Source organism: Paroedura picta, chromosome 1, assembly GCF_049243985.1.
Source record: "Paroedura picta isolate Pp20150507F chromosome 1, Ppicta_v3.0, whole genome shotgun sequence".
Taxonomy (NCBI): Eukaryota; Metazoa; Chordata; class Lepidosauria; order Squamata; family Gekkonidae; genus Paroedura; species Paroedura picta.
In genome coordinates this window covers 93161215-93180549 of record NC_135369.1, presented here as the reverse complement: position 1 = coordinate 93180549, position 19335 = coordinate 93161215, and the positions used below count along the sequence as shown (strand labels likewise).

The following is a 19335-nucleotide window of genomic DNA, read 5'->3' as shown; positions in this document are numbered from 1 at the left end:
TTTTGAAGGGGTTTGTTACACTGTTACAATATTTTTAAAAATCTGCTTCTTTGTGATTTTTTTTTTTTACAAAATTCATCACTAAACATAATAGCACTGGATTTTTAAAATTGTTACTTTTTCCATGTATACGATAGAAAGGTAATGCTACATGCATCCTGGATTCTGAGTTTTGCCCTAGTACATATTTCTGATGATAGAAAAGCTCAGACTCTCAGAAGAAATTTGAAAGTTACTGATTTCATAAGTATTGTTTACACAGTTCTTTCAGCCACAGCCCTGGGGGCTTCTTGAGGCTTGCTTGCTGGATTGCCAACTCCAGGTCGGCAAATTCCTTTAAATCTAGAGGTGAAGTCTAGGGAAGATGAGGTTTGGGGAGGGGAAAACCTCACTGTGGTATACTGCAATGCAGTACACCTTCCAAAACTGCCAATTTATCCATGGGAACTGATCTCTATAGTCTGCAGTTAAATTGCCCCCAACAAAAGGTTGGCCTCATCTTGCTTATTTAGGGCTTCAGAGACCATAAGAGAAGCCATGTTGCATGAGGCCAATGGCCCTTCCAGTCTAGCACTCTGGCACAAAGAGGCCAAAACTCAGGTGCCCTAAGGAGGACCACCAACAGGGCCAAAACTCCCAAAGAACTATCAATGTTTTCCCCCAAGCACCAAGAATACAAAACACAAAAATACAAATATACAGCCTAGATAAGAGGAGGTTGAGAGGGAACATGATTGCTGTCTTTAAGTATCTGAAAGGTTGACAAGGAAAGGTTCCTGTTGGCAGCAGAGAATAGGGCCTGCAGTAATGGCTTTAAACTATGTGTAGAACGGTACCAGCTAGATATTGGGGGGGATTCACAACCAGAAGTTCAGCTGTGGAATCTACTGCTGAAGAAGAAGAAGAAGAAGAAGAAGAAGAAGAAGAAGAAGAAGAAGAAGAAGAAGAAGAAGAAGAAGAAGAAGAAGAAGAAGTTCTTATATGCCGCTTTTCTCTACCCAAGAGTCTCAAAGTTGCTTACATTCACCTTCACTTTCCCCACAACAGACACCCTCTGAGTAAGTGAGGCTGAGAGAGCCTTGATATTCCTGCTTAGTCAAAACAGCTTTATCAGTGCTGTGGCAAGCCCAAGGTCACCCAGCTGGCCGCATGTGAGGGAGTGCCATGCTGATTCATACTCAATAGCTTTTGTTCATCAATGCGCCTACCAATTCTATCTTTAATTCCACCAATTTACCTGATATTATGTTAGACTGACTGGCCTGTAATTTCCTGGATCTCTTCTGGAATTTTTTTCAAAAGATGGTCTTTTTGTTAGCGACCTTCCAGTTCTAGAGAATGGAGGCAGATTGCATATTTTGCCTCAGAACTTCGCAAATTGCATAGATCCGGTACCGGTCTGTGGATCAGTCAGTACCGGTCCACCGCTCCTCCTCGCCCTCCTTCCTGGCTGCTGCCTTGAGGGCTGCCCTGCCACCCTGCCACTGGCTCACCTTTGGTGCTCTCCAGTGGCCACTATGGCTGGGGCTCCCCCTCAGTGTGGCACTGCACAGCTGCTGCTGGCAGCACCTCCCAGCAAGCGGCAGGAAGTCAGGGGCACTGGCGGGAATGCAAGTACAGCAGGGGCTCAGGCAGTGGCGGCGCTCCTTGGCAAAAGACTACCCTCCCCAGGCCTCAGTGAAATTGTCAAGCATTAACCGGTCCCCTGTGATAAAAAGGTTGGGGACCACTGGCATAGATTACACCAGAATTCCACAGGTCTATTTCTGAATAGCTCCCCCCCCCCCCCCCCGAATAACATCTACTTTGTTTGCCTACTTTTGCAATAGAGCTTGTCTAATAAGAAGGACAATTTAACCTGGTGATTGTTTCAGATTAGCCATGTTAGTTCACAGTACAAGAGCTAGATTCAAGTACAGTAGAATCTTAGAACTTTTCAGGCTATAAGCTTTTGAGAATCAAAGCTCTGATAAAGAAAACTTTGACTATGAAAAATTAGACCCAAAATATGTTGTTGGTCTCTAGGGGGCTATTGAACTGAAATCTAACATGACAATTGCCTATAAAAATTCAGTTCAGCCATACTGATGACTGCCAAAGCAAACAGTGAATACTTAGTAAGCACTGTGGAATTCCTCAGGACTCATGAAATTCTTTCAGTCTCTTTAGTCCTTGAGGGAAATGGTATAGTGTCATTATGTTAAGAACAGGCAGTCTAAGAGAGATGCAATATTTTGAATAAAATGATTCTAAACATTTTTATTGGATCCCTGTCTATCCCAATATAAATTCTGGATACCACCACGGCCTTCTATGGAATTGCTCAGAATTTCTGTTGATGTAAATCAGCACAAAGTTTAGTCAGTCTTTATGGTGGGATACAACAGAATCTATTGTTAGAATTTGGCAGAAGAAATCTATTTTCCCCCTTGACTTCTGTTGTGAACCATTAAAGAAGGGTTCCTAAAACAAAGCTTGGAGATTTTTCACATTTCAAAGATAACTGTCCCTTGTGAGCTTTTCATAGTTCGACCTGCCGCTGTCTTCCCTTTGGCAGTAGGGTTTTTTTTTAAACTTTGCACACCACATCGTTGTCTGTTATCTTCCTTGTATCCAAATAATAGGATTCCCTTAAGAAACAAACCCTTAAGAAGTTATTTGGATGCTAAGTCCATCACCCTGCAAAATAGCCCAAGGCTACTTTTGCCATGCTACAGTATGTGACATGACCTGGTTGCTGAAAGCAATACGTTAGAAACAGTAGATACTAAAAAACACAGCAGCTGTTGCAAGGAAATGTATATATAAATAAAATGTATGTACATATTTTAAACTTCAGCACGTTTAAAAGATTGCCCTCATATACATTTATGAGCAGCCAACATTATTTTTAAAGCACCATATTATTTGTTATACGAATCCCTATCTTAGAAAAAAAATCAATATGCTGATATGAAATCCTCAAAGACTTGGTTAAGTTCATTGAGCACACTAAAAGCTTTAGCTCTGGATAAAGGAGTTGAGACTCTAGGATTTCAGGCACAGGACACGTCTAGGATCCATATTTATTAACTTCTATTTAAATGGAAACTAATGTTGTTGATTCATCCTGAAATGCCTATAAAATACAACTGTGCCACATCAATATCAGACATTTTATTCCATGCAAGAGCATGTGTATAATGGCAATAGGGATTCCGTGAGACTGAAAGCGTTCTCCAGAAAAGAATTTTCTCCTGCAGTTTGATTGGTATCCTGATTTTGTGGGTTATAATGTAATCAGTTATAATGTAAACACCATAGCTGACTCAGCCACCAAACTGTGCCAATTTGTTCTCATCCATAACCACTTCAGATTTGGGGATGACTTGTTCCTTCAGATCAATGATACAGCCATGAGCACCTGCATGGCGCCTCAATACGCGAACATCTTCATGGCCCATTATGCACGGCTGCCAAAACAGCGATTTCGGGTCACATGGAAAACGCGGAGGGGGAAGACGCGAAGCAAACCGGTTATGCATGGGATGGGGCGCAACGGCGGCAAAACCCGGAGCGGCGGGTGTCGAGGCATCGATGCAGAGCCAAGGGGAAGCGAGGCGAGTGCGCCGCTGCATTGGCGAGCGTCGGAGGCGGAGGCCAAGAAGGGCGGAATCAGCCTGCGCAGGTGCAGCCCTGCCGGGTTTGATGGGCACGGAGGGGGAGGGAGCCTCTCCCCTTCTTTGCTGCCCCGGTTCCTCTGCCCCATAGGTTTCCCCTTTATAATGTTTCCCCTACTTTAAGCTTTGTATTGTATATTTGTGCTTTGCTCATTCACACTGTTTTATAAAGTTTTTGTATTTTCTTAGAGACCTCACCTCCGTTCTCGTTTGTGGTTGGGGTGTGTGTTTGGGAATGGGTGGGAGGTGGGTGGCCGGCCTCTCTGCCGTCCTTAGCCGCGGCGATCCCCTCACCCCCCTCCACTGTGAGCTCTCCGTCCGCCTTTCCGTCCGTGTTCCCTTGGGTTCCCCCCGGCCTGCGCCGCTGTTCGTTCCGGAAGCCGCTTGAGCGGTCGCGTCGCCCCGACCCTCCGGCCTCCCCGATTATGCACGCGGTCAATTCGGTGCCGCCTCCGGTTGTGCCCTGGTCGCCCGGGAAGCTGTGCTTCCTTCCGCATTCCGCTAATGCGGCTTTTTCGGCGGCGTGCACTGAATCTGCAGCTGGTTGCAGCCGACTCCGTGCGTTATCGGTGACTTTAGTCGCCGCCATTCCACCCCGAATGCGTGCTAAAACCCCCGTGCATAATGGGTCCATGGCAGACCTGGAGCAAGAAGGGAATCTCTCTGTGTACCAAAGTGTGGAGTGTGTAAATATTTGCTGGACATTTTATTTACTTCTTAGGGGTACTTCTCACATTACTGTCTCCCAGATAATATCATATCAGGAAAAATGTTTCCTAGTTCTAATCCATCCCCTCGGAGACTACATCTGACAATGCCAGCCACAGTTACTAGTGAAACATCAGGGACTAAAATTTCCAGACCACAGCCACACAGCCCAGAAAACCCAAACTATACAAAACTTTACAAAAAGGAGTTGAGAACAGGGATAAGAGGGGTTTACATAAGACACTTTCTGGAAAATCCATAAGTGATGTCATAGATATTTCCAAAATCACCTTACTTGGGTTGCCACCCTTCTAACCTCACGTGACAGAGGCATTTGAAGCAGGACTTCTGAAGATTACTGTAGTGGTCAGTAGGGGCAAAGGACTTTAAGGGTCAATACCAGCACCTTGTTTTAGATAGGAAACAGTGTAGGTGGAATAAGCCTCGTGTGATATGGTCCTCACAACCCACTCCATCCAGAATTCTGACAGCAGCATCAAAGTTACAACTTCTGAACACTCTTCTGGGGCATTATTAAAGGAATGCTTCCTAAATTATCCCAAATTAGTGAATGCTTTCCCAACATGCTTGTACACTCTATGTTAAACCAATGATCTACCACTTACCATGGGACAGAGCTAGAAAAAATGTTAACTGAAGAATTAAAGAAATAATGTCTTGAGGTTATCATACACTGCAATGTAATATATTATCCACAACAGGTATGGTTTCCTTAGTGCTAATTACCATAACAAATAACTCATAGGCAAACAATAACTTCAGATTTTGTAGATGGCTCCATTCATGTGCAACTAATGAAGAGCTTATATGATCATCACTTTGTTGATTGAGGTAAACCACCCCCAGGTCAGTGCACTCAAGTGCAAAACCACCAAGATATGCCTAGCACAGGGATGGTATGTAAATTAAACTATCTAAAGGGCATAGGTGGGAATGTGGAATCCTCTTATTTCTTATTCTCATGCTTAGCAGTCATGAGATAAAATGACACATCCTCTTATGTACTAAAATTGATTAAACGACAGGAATAAATGGAAAGATCTTGAAATGGAAGCAAGCAAGAAGTGGAATTTGACAAAATTGGCACTTGGGACTGGTGATATTTAATTTTTTCATAAATGACCTGAAATTGGAGATAAATAGTGCAGTGACTAAATTTGCAGATTATACCAAATTGTATAGGAAGGTAAAGGTATGGAGGATTGTGAAGACTTCCAGAAAGATCTCTTTTAATTAAATGATCAAGTAACAACATAGCAAATTACGTTCAGAACAGTTCATCTATGGTGATGTACACTGAAACAAAAAAGTCTAATTTTATATGCTGATGGGATATAAACTGAACTGACTGATACTAAGAAGGAAAGAGATCTTGGGTTCCTAATGCAGCAGCAGTGAGCAAGACAAATTCCATGTTGGGGATTAGAAAAGTAATTAGGGTGGGAAAGTAATTGAAAATAAAATTGACAATGTTGTAACGGCACTGTATAGATCTATGGTGAGGCCTCATTTTGAGTACCATGCACAGATACTGGTCACAGTAACCTGAATGAGATATTACAGAGCAGTAAAAAGTAAGGAAGGCGGTAATCAATAAGTTTATGGGGGCATGATAGGGACTTATAACTTATACATATGGGTTAGAGAAAGTAATACTAATACTCAAAAGGCATCCAATGAAGTTGATGGCAAACAGATTCTGGACAGACAAAAGGAAATACAATTTAATGGGCAATGAACTGCCAGTGGATGTAGAGATGTCCATAAGTAAGGGTGGTTTTCAAAGGGGGTTCAACAGATACATAGAGGACTGATCCATCAATCACTACTTGACATGATATCTAAAGGAAACATCCATAACAAGAGGCAGCAAACCTCTGAATTCCAGTGTTAGGCAATATCTGGTGAAGGCCTTGGCTACTATTCGCTGGGTGTTGGCTCTCCAGGGTAACTGGTTGGCCAGTCTATTCAACAGCATGTTGAACTAGATGGATCACTGATCTAATACAGCAAGGCTCTTCTTATGATCCATTTGGTTTTCCAAAATTCTTAATCCCTGGTAGGCTTTAAAATTTGTCATAGAAAGTTTGGATATAAATTTACTTAAAATACAAGTGAATCTACCTGGAGAAATATACCTAAGCACATCCCCCCATGGAAGGAAAAAAACAGTGGGCAGGCGAAGGTGAACAGAAATAAAATTATTTAAAGCAGTCTCTATACTGCATACATACCAGACATGCAGTGAGGCCCATTTCAGACATCAACTAAATAGCAACAGTTTTCACATGAAGGTACAGATTGTGCAAACTGATGGTACCGCTTTACTCTGCACTGTAAGCCCTCACTTTAGAATCATATAATCATCAAATAATAGAGTTGGAGGGGACATCTAATCCTACCCCCCCCCCCGCACTATTCAGGACACTCACATGCACTATTCAGGACACTATCATTCATCCACAGTAACCTGCCACCTCCTTGAAGCTTCACAGAATCAGCCTCTCTGTCAGATGCCTATCCAGACTCTGTTTAAAAATCTCCAAAGATGTAGAACCCACCACCAGCCTGTTCCACAGAGAAAGCACTCTAAATATCAGGAACTTCTTCCGGATATTTAGACAGAATTTCTTTTGAATTAATTTCATCCCATTGGTACATGCTATTCCCTCTCTCTCTCACACACACACAAATCAAAAAGACATTAAAACATACTAAAGATTATCATTGAAGTGCACAATGAAACAAAGAATGCAATCAAGTGATTTGTATCACAGACCATGTATCAAAAGATTAAATCACCAGAAGCCTGTATTCCTTGTAAATAAAGACACTGACAAATGAATAGTATTATAATTATTTTGTATAAAACAGCTAATCTTCCACATACTTCAAATTAGTAACGCTATTACACAGTTTCCATTTATTTAGTACTGCTCTTTTTAATTTAATTGTATCTTCCATGCCACAAAACAGCTCTTGCTCTTTTTGCTGCCCAACAGACCTAGGAGAACTTTTGTTCAATGATTTAATACCTTTGCAAAAATAAAAAATGGGTTGCATTTGCATAATATATAATGCTCCCTGCAGAATATTAATCTTTGCATAATGTCTTGAACCAGTAAAATGACAAAGGGAAGGAGAACAATATTTTAAAAAATCCCTTTTTGGGCATTGTGGTAACTTTATTCTTTATAACTTTATACATAGTTACCACCCCACCCCCGCGCCATCAGTGAAAGATGTAAATTACCAGGGCAATCCTATACAGATCCATGGAAGTCAATGGCATCAGAAGGGTGCAATTCTGTTTTAGATTGTACTGTAATTAATAGATGGTTTCAAATTCTGAATTCAAATCTATAAGAAGTCAAGGTTCTCTGTGAAGTGCCAAAATTATTGGTCAGATACCTTCTGAAATTTTAAAAGAAGACCATCTTATTTCTGACTTTACTTGGAAGATAATTCTTTCATTTATTTATTTTAGAAAACAATGTAATAGTAGAAGGGATACAAAAAGATTAAAAGGGATTATAAAACATAATTGTATATATGATGGATAATTGTATATTAAAGATTGTATAAAACAGAAAATGTTTCCCTAACATCATCTTCATTATAATTTTAAGACATTTTCTTAAAAATACAATGTAAGAAAGACATTTCTTCAGTGACACTAACTTCCAAATAATTATGTACAGAAAAGGATCTAGGAGTCTTAATAAGCCATATATTGAACGTGAGTCAGCAGTGTGACTCGGTAGCTAAAAAGGCTGAGCACGGGTTTCGCAAAAACAAATCATGTCAGACCAACCTTATCTCTTTTTTTGAGAAAGTAACTACCTTGCTGGATCAGGGGAATGCTGTGGACATAGTTTATCTGGATTTCAGCAAAGCTTTTATTTATTTATTTATTTATTTATTTATTTATTTATTTATTTATTTATTTATTAGTATCATCATTATCATTATCATTATTAAATTTTTACCTTCACCACAGAGAGGCTCGTGGTGGGTTACAGAAGTCCAGTTAAAACTCCATTAATACCTATTAAAATGGACAATCAGGAACACAATAACAGCGTAGCAATAACAATATGACAGAACCCGCAACCCCTCCCCCATCCTACTTCAAGAGGGAGGAGGGAGAGAGAAAAATCAGAGATGCAATTTAACATCAGGGATACCCTGACTGATCTTCCTTTACTACCCCAACCTCAACCAAAGACCTGGCGGAAGAGCTGCGTTTTACAGGTCCTGCAGAATACTGGAAGGTCTTGCAGGGCCCAAAGCTCACCCAGGAGCTCATCCCACCAGGTTGGGGCCAGGACCAAGAAGGCCCTGGCCCTGGTTGTGGCTAGGCATGCTTCTTTGGGGCTGGGAACAACCAATACATTCTCACTCACAGAGTGTAGAGCCCTGCGGGGAGCATAGGGCGATGGGCGTTCCCTCATATATGCGGGTCCCAACCTGTGTAAGGTTAAAACCAAAACCTTGAACCGGATCCAGGCAACAACTGGCAATCAATGAAGCTGCCTCAGCACAGGCTGGATATGGGTTCTCCATGATGTTCCTGTGAGGACCCTAGCAGCTGCGTTCTGTACCAGCTGGAATCTCCAGGTCAGGGACAAGGGCAGGCCCACGTAGAGCGAGTTACAGAAATCTATTCTAGAGGTGACCATTGCATGGATCACTGCGGCCAGGTGTTCAGGGGACAGGTAGGACGCTAGTAGCTGGGCTTGCCAAAGGTGGCAAAATGCCTGGCTGGCTACCTTATTGACCTGCGCCTCCGTAGTTAGGGAGGCGTCGATGGTCACACCTAAATTTCTGACCAGGGACGTGGTCTCCAAACCCCTCGAGGCCAAACCAGAGTAGAGTCAAGCGGTAACATCACCTCTCGTGATCTGGACACGATACTCCGTTTGATACAGCCCAAATTCCCATTTGGCTTTTTAGCCACCGAGTCACACTGTTGACTCAGGTTCAATGTGTGGTCTACTAAGACTCTTAGATCCTTTTCACACATACTACTCCCAAGACAAGTCTCCTCCATCCTATATTGGTGTGTTTGTTTTTTCTTACCTAAATGCAGAACTTTACATTTGTCCCTATTGAATTTCATTTTATTCAGCTTAGACCAGTTCTCAAGCCTATCAAGATCATCCTGTATTCTTATTCTGTCTTCTGTTGTGTTTGCTACCCCTCCCAGTTTAGTATCATCTGCAAATTTAATAAGTATCCCCTCTAATCCCTCATCCAAATCATTTATAAATATGTTGAACAACACAGGTTCCAGGACAGATCCCTAGGGCACTCCAATTGTTACCCTTTTCCAAGAGAATGCTGAATCAATTACAAGTAGCCTTTGGGTACAATCTGTTAACCAGTTACCGATCCACCTGACAGAATTAGGATCCATATCACATTTTACCAGCTAGTCAATAAGAATATCATATGGAACCTTATCAATGATACTGGAACCTCACTGTCTCATTCTATTTTCTGAGCAGTGCAGGAGGAGAAAAGTGCAAATGAAACAGCATTAGCAGTTATGTGCATAGCCAAAATTTGGTTCCTCAACATGACATGGAGGTCATCTAACCAAAGATGATATTCATGCCAAATAGGATGAGCGTTTGGGGGTTCACTCTTTCTAACAATCACTGCTCTGTCTCAATACCTTTGGAAGGCCTTTGAAAACTGATTCTGTATAAGTTGGAATGGTCATGTGGTTCCCTTCCCCTGCTTCCAGACCCAGAACAGCTGGTCATGCAGTTTGTATTTAGTAAGGGTTCTAGAATCTGGAACATGCTTTGCTTAGTGCCATTCCTAATGACTGTGCATATGTGATGGATTGCTAGTGTGTGCTTGAGACAAATGGGATTCTGACAGACTAAGGGTGCCTTTTTTTTCTTATTCCTTCTAACTCCCTTATTATTACTAGTTCTAATATAATTTGTGTTGGTTTATTCCATTGCTTTAACATATACAGTGTACACCACTGAAATACTGTAGTCTTAGTAGTGTGCGATACTCACATAGGGATTGATTAGTAAACATACAAATCGTCATCCGCATGATATGTGTCGAAGGTTACAATTCTTTTATTCATTGTTACACTCGGAGGTTTTTCACCAAGTATACCAGTATTTATTTTGCACCAGTGCTCTTTTTCAATGAACAATGAGCAAGACAGAAAACGAATACTACTACTTTGAGAATGTTAGCCGACATCTGCACCCTTCACCTGCCTTCCATTACAATGAGTGCAATCGGCAACACATTTGCTCTGCTTTTAATGCTTCAGTGCCTGTTTTAAGCCTCCCAAATGACTAAGCAACTCCCGTTTTGTCTTTTCATGGGGATGTCTTGAATCTCTGCCTGTTTGGGGGTTTCCAGTTGCCAATTCTGCCATGCTGGCTACTCCCAAGAACTGTCATGTTCTGCATACAAGAATACTAATGGCTGACAAAACATGGACTCTTTGCCTAGAATTTGAAAGGAACTACCCTTTCGATGAGGCGCTCAGTCCCAGAGAATTCTATCCCAATTAACCTGGAAACAACAAAAAATGTTTCCTATTGAAGTGAGTTTCACATTAAATGAAGGCTTTTTAAAAAGTCAAACAAGGATAACAACAGATTCCATCCTATCAGCAAACATGTTAACAAGTGGGTTAACAAAGGGATGCACTAGCATTCCCACTGATTCATCACCTCCCAAAACACCTGGGATTCACTTTTCTAGATATGACTCTGGCATTCTAGAACAGGTTGCTCTGAGATTGCAAGAAGAAGGAGTAAAGTGATGCCATTAAAGAAACTTCATTTACTTCTAAGGGAGAAAGCCAGTGTAGAAAACCAGACTAAATCCTTGCTGATTTAAAAGTGAATGCAAATACAGAAGTACATGTACTCATAATAAATAAACATATGTACTGGACTTACAAGGAAGAGAAAGTAATAACATTGTGAAATACAACTGAAGTCAAGACGTGTATTTGCATAGCTTTAAGAAAGTATTTGCAAAAAAAAAAGAAAGTAAGCAAACCATTACAATTCATCAATACAGAAAAATTAGTATGCCAAACAATCTTAATATATTTGAATAAATTACCATGTCATTAAAAAAGTATAGGTCTACATTAGCAGCTCAACTTTATAAATCTAAATTTTATGGGATATAATTCAAGTTTCTAAATATCCCAGTGCTTGTGATTTAACACACAGCAAACTGCAATATAAAAACAAGAGTAAATCTGATATGGAAGAAACTAAGTTTTTTTTTCCTTTTCTTTTTTTTGTGGATGTGTTTAACCTATGAATATCCAACTAGATGTGTAATTTAAAATGTTTACATTCTTACAACCAGATTATTTGAGCCATTTCATCTGCATAACCAGTCAATCAATGTACACAATATGATTGAGAAATTCCTGGAGCTTTTTTTTGGGGGGGAGGAGTCTGGGGAGAGGGGGTAGAGGGGGTAGAGATGGGAGAGACTTCAATGGGGCACAATACCAAAGAGTCCCTTCTCTAAAGAAGCCATTTTCTCCATCATCTGGAGATCAGCTGGAATACCAGGACATCCCTAGGCCCAACCTGGAGGCTGGCAACCCTAAATCCAGATTCATGGAATATTAGCTTCTGTTGGCAGATATTTACATAGCAAGTACCTTTTTGGGGAATGCACACCTTGTGCCAGTTCTACAAATAGGGGCAAGCACACTCTACAGATTGTGCTACTTCTGTAATTGGTCTCCTCATTTGTATAGAAAAGGTGATGTCCCATGGAATTCCAGAGTCTGATGCTCCTAAGGAGTTAATCTCATTCCCTAAACCAATACTTCAATTTACAGCATTTTCTTCCCTTTACAAATTTGTGATTTTGATCATAACATAAATGCCTTTTAAAAACAAGACTTGTGAAGGGATTTTGAGCAGACCACCTAAGTGAACACATTAGATATTAAAATGAGTCTCTCGGGTCATAATCTATGAACAAAGACAGGATGAAACAAGACTCTGAGTGTGTTAAAGGTCCATTAGAAGACAAATTGGCTTTTTAATTAATATTAAACACAAACTTATCATGACAACATTGTGTACACCACTGCAAAAGGGATTATGCAAATAACATGCATTTGCAAAATTGTTAGGTATGTTGTTTATAGTAATTTGGTATAGAAGTTTATCCAGTAAATAACATAGCCTTCTAAAATAATAGTTCCTTTCACAATGAAAACTTATTCATACCCAAACATTTGTTTTTCTCATGCAAATATATGCTGTCCAAACTAAAAACTGGAGCAGAGAAATTCTGCAAATTTTAATACGACACATTGAGTAGGCAGGATTTAGGAGATTCTTGACTAGTTTAGTACAATAGCTAGAGAGCAGGTCTTGGATATTGGAGACCAAGGTTCAAATCCAAAATTATGAACTTCACACTAGGTTGCCTAGAGAATGTCACTGTCTCAGCCTAACATGCAGTTGTAATGGTGAGACCAAGGCTTATTCCGCACATGTTAGATGATGCATTTTCAATGGACTTTAGAAGCAGATTTTCCTGTTCTGCATGTTGCAAAGGCACACTGAAAGTGCATTATCCAACATGTGCAGAATGAGCACTAGTCTAGACATTGGCATAGTTTTGACATCATTCAAAATGGTGGTTTACTTAAATTAACTATAGTATGAGTGCCTAATTGAAAAGATTCCCTTAAGTTTAGCTAGGGGTCTGTCTAACTATGATCAGCAAGGCGGCAAGATGGCCACCGGGGCGGATGGAAGGCATTAGCTCCTCTGTCCTGGTGAATTTTTAGGGTTTCTTTTTTCATTGTTCAGCCCCGAACTTGTCAACCGGGTAGGGCAGAGACCACCCCAACTGTTTAACTAGAAGAGCAGCTTCTAAAGACTGAAAGCTGGGAAGAAAGCTGGGAAGAAAGCTGCAGGGAGTGCTGAGGAGAGCGGAGTGGCCGAGAGACAGTGGCCGAGAGACAGCAGTGGCAGAGAGACAGCAGACAAGCCGGCTGGAGACGAAGAGGGCAAGTGGAGGGGGATTGAGAGGAGAAAGTGAGAGACTGGGAGAGTTGAAGAACAAGGAACTGGGAAGGAGTCGGAGAGCTTTTGAGCAGAAAAGCCGGAGCGGTTAATGCTGAGCTAATAGTTAACATCTGAGCTACGTGGAACTTACTGTGTGCGGAGGACCAGCACAATTCAGTAGCTGGCCTGAGAGCAGCAGGAGCTGCGTTGTTCTGTGTTTAGCTGGCGTCGCCTAGAGAGTTTTCCCACATCATTGGAACGGAAGAATGCTCTGCGGTCACTTTAACGCTGCATGGCTCGCTCTTCTGCTACTCCCCCTCTCCCCCCCCACCCCCTCTCACTGCCCTCTTCTTGGAGGACGAGTGGGAGCTCTTGCTGCAAGGACTGCACACTTTTGATCCATCCAGCAGGTGTTGGCACAGAAAACAGCTTCCCCCAACTCGAAGCTTGGGAGGATTCAGCCTGGAAGGTTGGTTGCAGTGTGGGACCTTGTTTGTCTCACTCAGCTGTGGCAGAGCTGTTGAGAGCAGAACGGACCCCTGCATTCCACGCATTCCATGCTGGAGCAATCAAGATCAGAGCCCCTGCTGCTACAAAGTGCAACGGCAACATCCGAAGAGTAGGAGAAGAAGGAGACTGTCTCAAGCTACCCCCCTGCGCCACCTCCTGGATGTTGACAGAACTGCTCTGACTAAGTTCTATTCAGTTGGGGGACGGGATTTTATTTTTCCAGAGTGTTAGGTAGAGGTGGACGGCCAGAGGAGAGCAGCTGGGTACTCAGCTGGATCCTCGGTATAACACCCTGGATAGCTAGTGGGTGGGACCAGTATAGCTGTAGTTAGTCGAGGGTGGGTTTTGAGGGAGGGTTTTTGAGGGGGGATTGGGACGGGAGGGATTGGGTTGGGAGGTTTTTAGACAGCTATTAGAACTGTTAGATGAAGGACTGCCCTACATGGTGACCTAGGGAAGAGAGTGTGGCCATTGAGATGGGGATCCGGCCCGGGGCTATAATTCCAGTTCTTCTGGGCCAAAGCAAACATAGCGGTGGGAGGAGATTCAATAATAGGGGGGCAACGACGTACGTAGGTCCAAGAAGGCCCCGACCGTGGAATTCCCACGGATGGTGGCCTGGTCGATATGGACGTTGCCCTTCAAATTTTCGTCCCATCCCCAGGTTCATGGGGGAGAGGGCTAGGGTGGAACCGGTGTTGATCCTATGCAATGCCAGGTCAATAAACAACAAGTCCTCAACCCTGCGGGATTACTTCGTTAGGCATGAGGCTGACCTGGCTTGCGTGACGGAAAGCTGGGTGCGTGAAGGCGAGACCGTCGCCTTGAAAGATCTGGCACCGCCTGGGTTTTCCGTCCTGCATCAACCCCGGCTCCATGGGAGGGGAGGGGGGGTGGCAATTCTGGTCAGAGAGACCTTCTCCTTCAGGGCTCTCCCTGCGCCAACGATTCCGGGGATTGAGTGTGTCGGTCTTGGGTGGGAATCAGTCGAGAACATGGCGATCTGGTTGGTGTATCGATCACCCACTGCCCCGCCCGATTCCCTGCCAGGCCTGCTGGAGGCGGTGGCTGCCTGGACGTTGCAGTACCCAAAACTTTTAGTTTTGGGGGACTTCAACGTTCATGCGGATGCGCCGTCTTCAGGACTTGGCCTGGATCTAGTGTCAGCCATGGAGACACTAGGGTTCTCGCAGATTGTTGCTGGTCCCACCCATCAGGCTGGTCACACCCTCGATTTGATCTTTGGTGCAGGTGTAGCGGTAGATCTGGTGGCGAATAACATCGTTCCATGGTCAGACCACCATGCCCTGAAGGCTCGACTGAGGATACCACCCCCTCTCCGTTTGGGTGACGGACGTATTCTAGTCCGCCCGCGGAGATTCATGGAATCTGAGAGATTCCTGAATGCCCTGCGGGACCCGATGCCCTCCGGCACCTCGTTGACGGCCTTGGTGGAGGACTGGCAGTCCCGCCTTACGGCCGCCATTGACAAAATTGCTCCTAGGCGCCCTCTCCGCCTTCGCCTCAAACAGGCTCCATGGTATTCCCGGGAGCTTCGGGAGAGGAAGAAGGAAGTGAGACGGCTTGAGCGAGTGTGGAGGAAGACTCGTGACGAAGCTACAAGGACATCTCATCGCTTATGAAGGCGTATGAGAATGCGGTGAAAGCGGCGAAACGAGACTTCTATGCCGCAGAAATCGCGTCCGCAAGCTCTAGCCCAGCACAATTATTTAAGGTAATTAGATCACTTACCGCCCTGGAAGAAGGGCGACAAACGATAAGGCAATTGGAATTGAGCTGTGTGGCATTATCGAGCTATTTTGCGGACAAAGTCCTGTCGCTCCGCCGTGACCTACCTGCCACGATTGATACAGTTAGTGAACTGGAAGCTCCGTGGCCGTCAAGGGGGTTAGTGTTTGATGGCTTCAGGCGGCTCTCTGTAACCGAAGTGGACAAGTTACTGGGTTCAGTGAGGGCGACCACTTGCCCCTTGGATCCCTGTCCGTCCTGGTTGCTCAAATCGGGCGACCAACGGATAGGAGGCCCCTTGAGGGAGATTGTCAACCTCTCCTTAACATCTGGAGAGTTTCCCAAGGGGCTCAAGGAAGCAGTGGTACGCCCCTTACTGAAAAAGCCATCATTGGACCCGCGGAACCCCGCCAGTTACCGCCCAGTTTCGCATTTGGCGTTTTTGGGTAAGGTGATAGAGCGGGCCGCAGCGGACCAACTCCTAGGTTTCTTGGATGAAACACGGGGTGGAGACAGTGCTGGTCGCCCTCATGGATGATATCCGGCGCCAGCTGGATCGGGGCGGCTCCGTCATTCTCGTGCTTCTAGACCTGTCGGCCGCATTTGATGTGGTCGACCACGAGTTATTGGTACACCGCCTCGCCGGAGCTGGAATAAGGGGGACTGCGCTTCAATGGCTGGTCTCCTTCCTCCAGAACCGGACTCAGAGGGTTGCGATGGGGGAGAGTATGTCGAGCCCTTGTGAGCTCCCTTATGGGGTTCCGCAGGGGGCGATACTCTCTCCCACACTTTTTAACATCTATATGCGCCCTCTAGCCCAGCTGGTCCGGGGCTATGGGCTGGGTTGCCACCAATATGCGGATGACACCCAGCTCTACTTCCTAATGGACGGCCGGCCGGACTCCACCCCGGATACATTTGCCAGCTGTTTGGAAGCGGTAGCTGGATGGCTCAGGCAGAGTCGCCTGAAACTCAACCCCTCCAAGACGGAGGTCCTGTGGCTGGGCAGAAGAGGGCAGGACCAGGAAGCGTGCCTCCCATGCCTGAATGGGGTGCAATTAACACCTGCACCAGTTGCCAGGAATTTGGGAGTGACATTTGATGCCTCCCTCTCTATGGAGGCTCAGGTCACCAATGTAGCTCGGACGGCATTTTTCCATCTTCGCCAAGCCCGGCTACTAGCGCCCTACCTGTCCTCGGAACACCTGGCCACAGTGATCCATGCAACGGTCACTTCCAGATTAGACTTCTGTAACTCGCTCTACGCGGGCCTTCCCCTGTCTTTGACTCGGAAGTTACAGCTGGTCCAAAAGGCGGCTGCCAGGGTCCTCACTAGAACACCTTTGAGGGCCCACATTCAGCCGGTGCTTCGTCATCTGCACTGGTTACCAGTCTGTTTCCGAATCAGATTCAAGGTATTGGTATTGACCTTTAAGGCTATACGCGGCCTGGGTCCCGTCTACCTGCGGGACCGCTTGGTTGCTTATGCCCCCCGCAGGGCACTCCGCTCTGCGGGTATGAATTTACTGGTTGTCCCGGGCCCACGGGATGTTCGCCTGGCCTCGACCCGGGCCAGGGCCTTTTCAGTCCTGGCCCCGACCTGGTGGAACGAGCTCCCAGAAGAGCTAAGGGCCCTGCAGGATCTACCAGCTTTCTGCAGGCCCTGTAAGATGGAGCTCTTCCGCCAGGCATATGGTTGAGGCCAGGGCAGCTCTCCCACTAATCCATCAGAGGATCCCCTCCAATATTGAGATCTCTAACACCGAGATCATGGTTAGATGTATTGTACTGATGCCACCCTCTTCTGAACATTATTCTCTCCACCAGGCTGAACTAAGATCAGAATTGTGACCACCGCCGCTATATGTTATGTGATATGTTATATGTAACTTTAAATTGGGGTTTTTATGGGGATTTTATTGTGTTTTAACTATTTATGTTGTAAACCGCCCTGAGACCTATTGGGAGAAGGGCGGTCTAAAAATTAAATAATAATAATAATTTAAAAAAGCAGGATATGAAGTCAGTTTTAATTATAGTTTTGTGTAATGTGCGAACATAGACAGTTTGGTCACTGGTAGCATCTTCTTGACCCCGTAAATAAAGCAACAAAACCAGCATTTAACAATGCATGCCACATTTTGAGCAATCATCTGCAGGCTTCACTCTGGTTTCCTAGGCTAACCATACATAGTTAACTATGTTAAACAAATAAACCATGGTTTGTGGGATTTTTGCAGGATTATTGAACTGAGCCATTAGAATGAGTTGTACAAATGATTTCTTAAGAAGTGCCTTGCAGAACTGACTAGTGGTCCATCTAGTCCAGCATTCCTCACACAGTGGCCAACCAATTTCTCTGGAGGTCCAACAACACAGCATATAGGAAGAGATTCCTAGCACTGGGAATCATAGGTTGACTACATATGGAGGTTAAATGGCAAGTAGCCACTAATTCCCTTTTAAAACTTTCTACGTCAGGGTCCATCACTACACCCTCAGGCAGCAAATTCCACATTTAATCACTAGATGTGTAAAGAAGTATTTCCTTTTCTCTGTCCTGTATCTACTGCCCATTCAGCATCATTGTATGCCCTCAAATTATACTATTTGGGGAGGAGAAAATTTTCTCATTGTATCAGGAAAATTTTTTTCACAGAGTAGTTCAGCAGTGGAATAGGCTGCCTAAGGAGGTGGTGAGCTCCCCCTCACTGGCAGTCTTCAAGCAAAGGTTGGATACACACTTTTCTTGGATGCTTTAGGATGCTTTGGGCTGATCCTGCATTGAGCAGGGGGTTGGACTAGATGGCCTGTACGGCCCCTTCCAACTCTATGATTCTATGATTCTGTGATTCTATGATTCTAAACTCTCTCCACCCTGTGCATCATTTAAAAAAAAAGTTCTGATGACCAGAACTACACAGTATTCCAAATGAGACCGCACCATAGACCGCATCTATACAGACCGCATCTATACAGGGGTATCATAAGAGTGGTTGTTTTATTTTTGATCCCTTTCCTAATAATCCCCAACACAGAGTTTGCCTTTTTCACTACTGAAGCTCACTGGGTTGAAACGTTCATTCAGTTTCATGGACAAAAGTCCATGAAAGGCATGGAGAGCTTGAGTGAAAAAAGGGAATAAGACAAAAATCACACATTGTTTTTACATATTCTTGCATGAATGGGAAGCTTGCGCTGCAGAGCTTCTGGCACCAGATGTTCTAGTGGCTTGGGGAGGTCGCCTGACTCCCACTCCTAACTGTAGCTACCACCACACCCCATGGCATTTTGCCCATCTGGCTCTCCTGTCTCAGCATTATCTTTGGGAAGGGGGGCACAAAGGGCTGCTGTGGAAAAGGCAAGGCAGAAAAAAAATCTGTTTCCATGAGTGCCTTACACTCATGCTTCATGGGTTCCAGCCTATTATTTGTAGTGCTCTGATTGCTACTTGTTCCAAAGTTGTTCACCTGCTGCTCCAGATAACAGTAAGTCTTTCACTCAAGCGATTCTAAGTAACAAGGAAGACGAGTTCAGGAAAACCTTTAGCAAATAAACTCTTAAAGATAAAACAAAAATGACTGCCCAGGAAACATGTCTTTGCAAGCCAGCAACTAAATTTCAGTTTTGGGACGAAAAAACAA

At 44.1% G+C, this 19335-nt stretch overlaps 1 protein-coding gene across 3 annotated transcripts in view; it reads right to left on the bottom strand.

Annotated features, from left to right (window-relative positions):
- The window catches only part of PRKN (parkin RBR E3 ubiquitin protein ligase), a 951947-nt gene that overhangs the window by 763315 nt on the left and 169297 nt on the right, over positions 1 to 19335 (bottom strand). The window contains exon 1 of one of the 3 annotated variants that reach the window (XM_077348089.1): positions 13584 to 13730. The exons of the other annotated variants lie outside the window; for them this stretch is intronic. Coding sequence (XP_077204204.1) covers position 13584 — 1 coding nt within the window. The 5' untranslated portion in view covers positions 13585 to 13730. Of the gene's footprint in view, positions 1 to 13583; positions 13731 to 19335 lie in introns of those variants that run through there. 3 annotated transcript variants of the gene reach the window in all.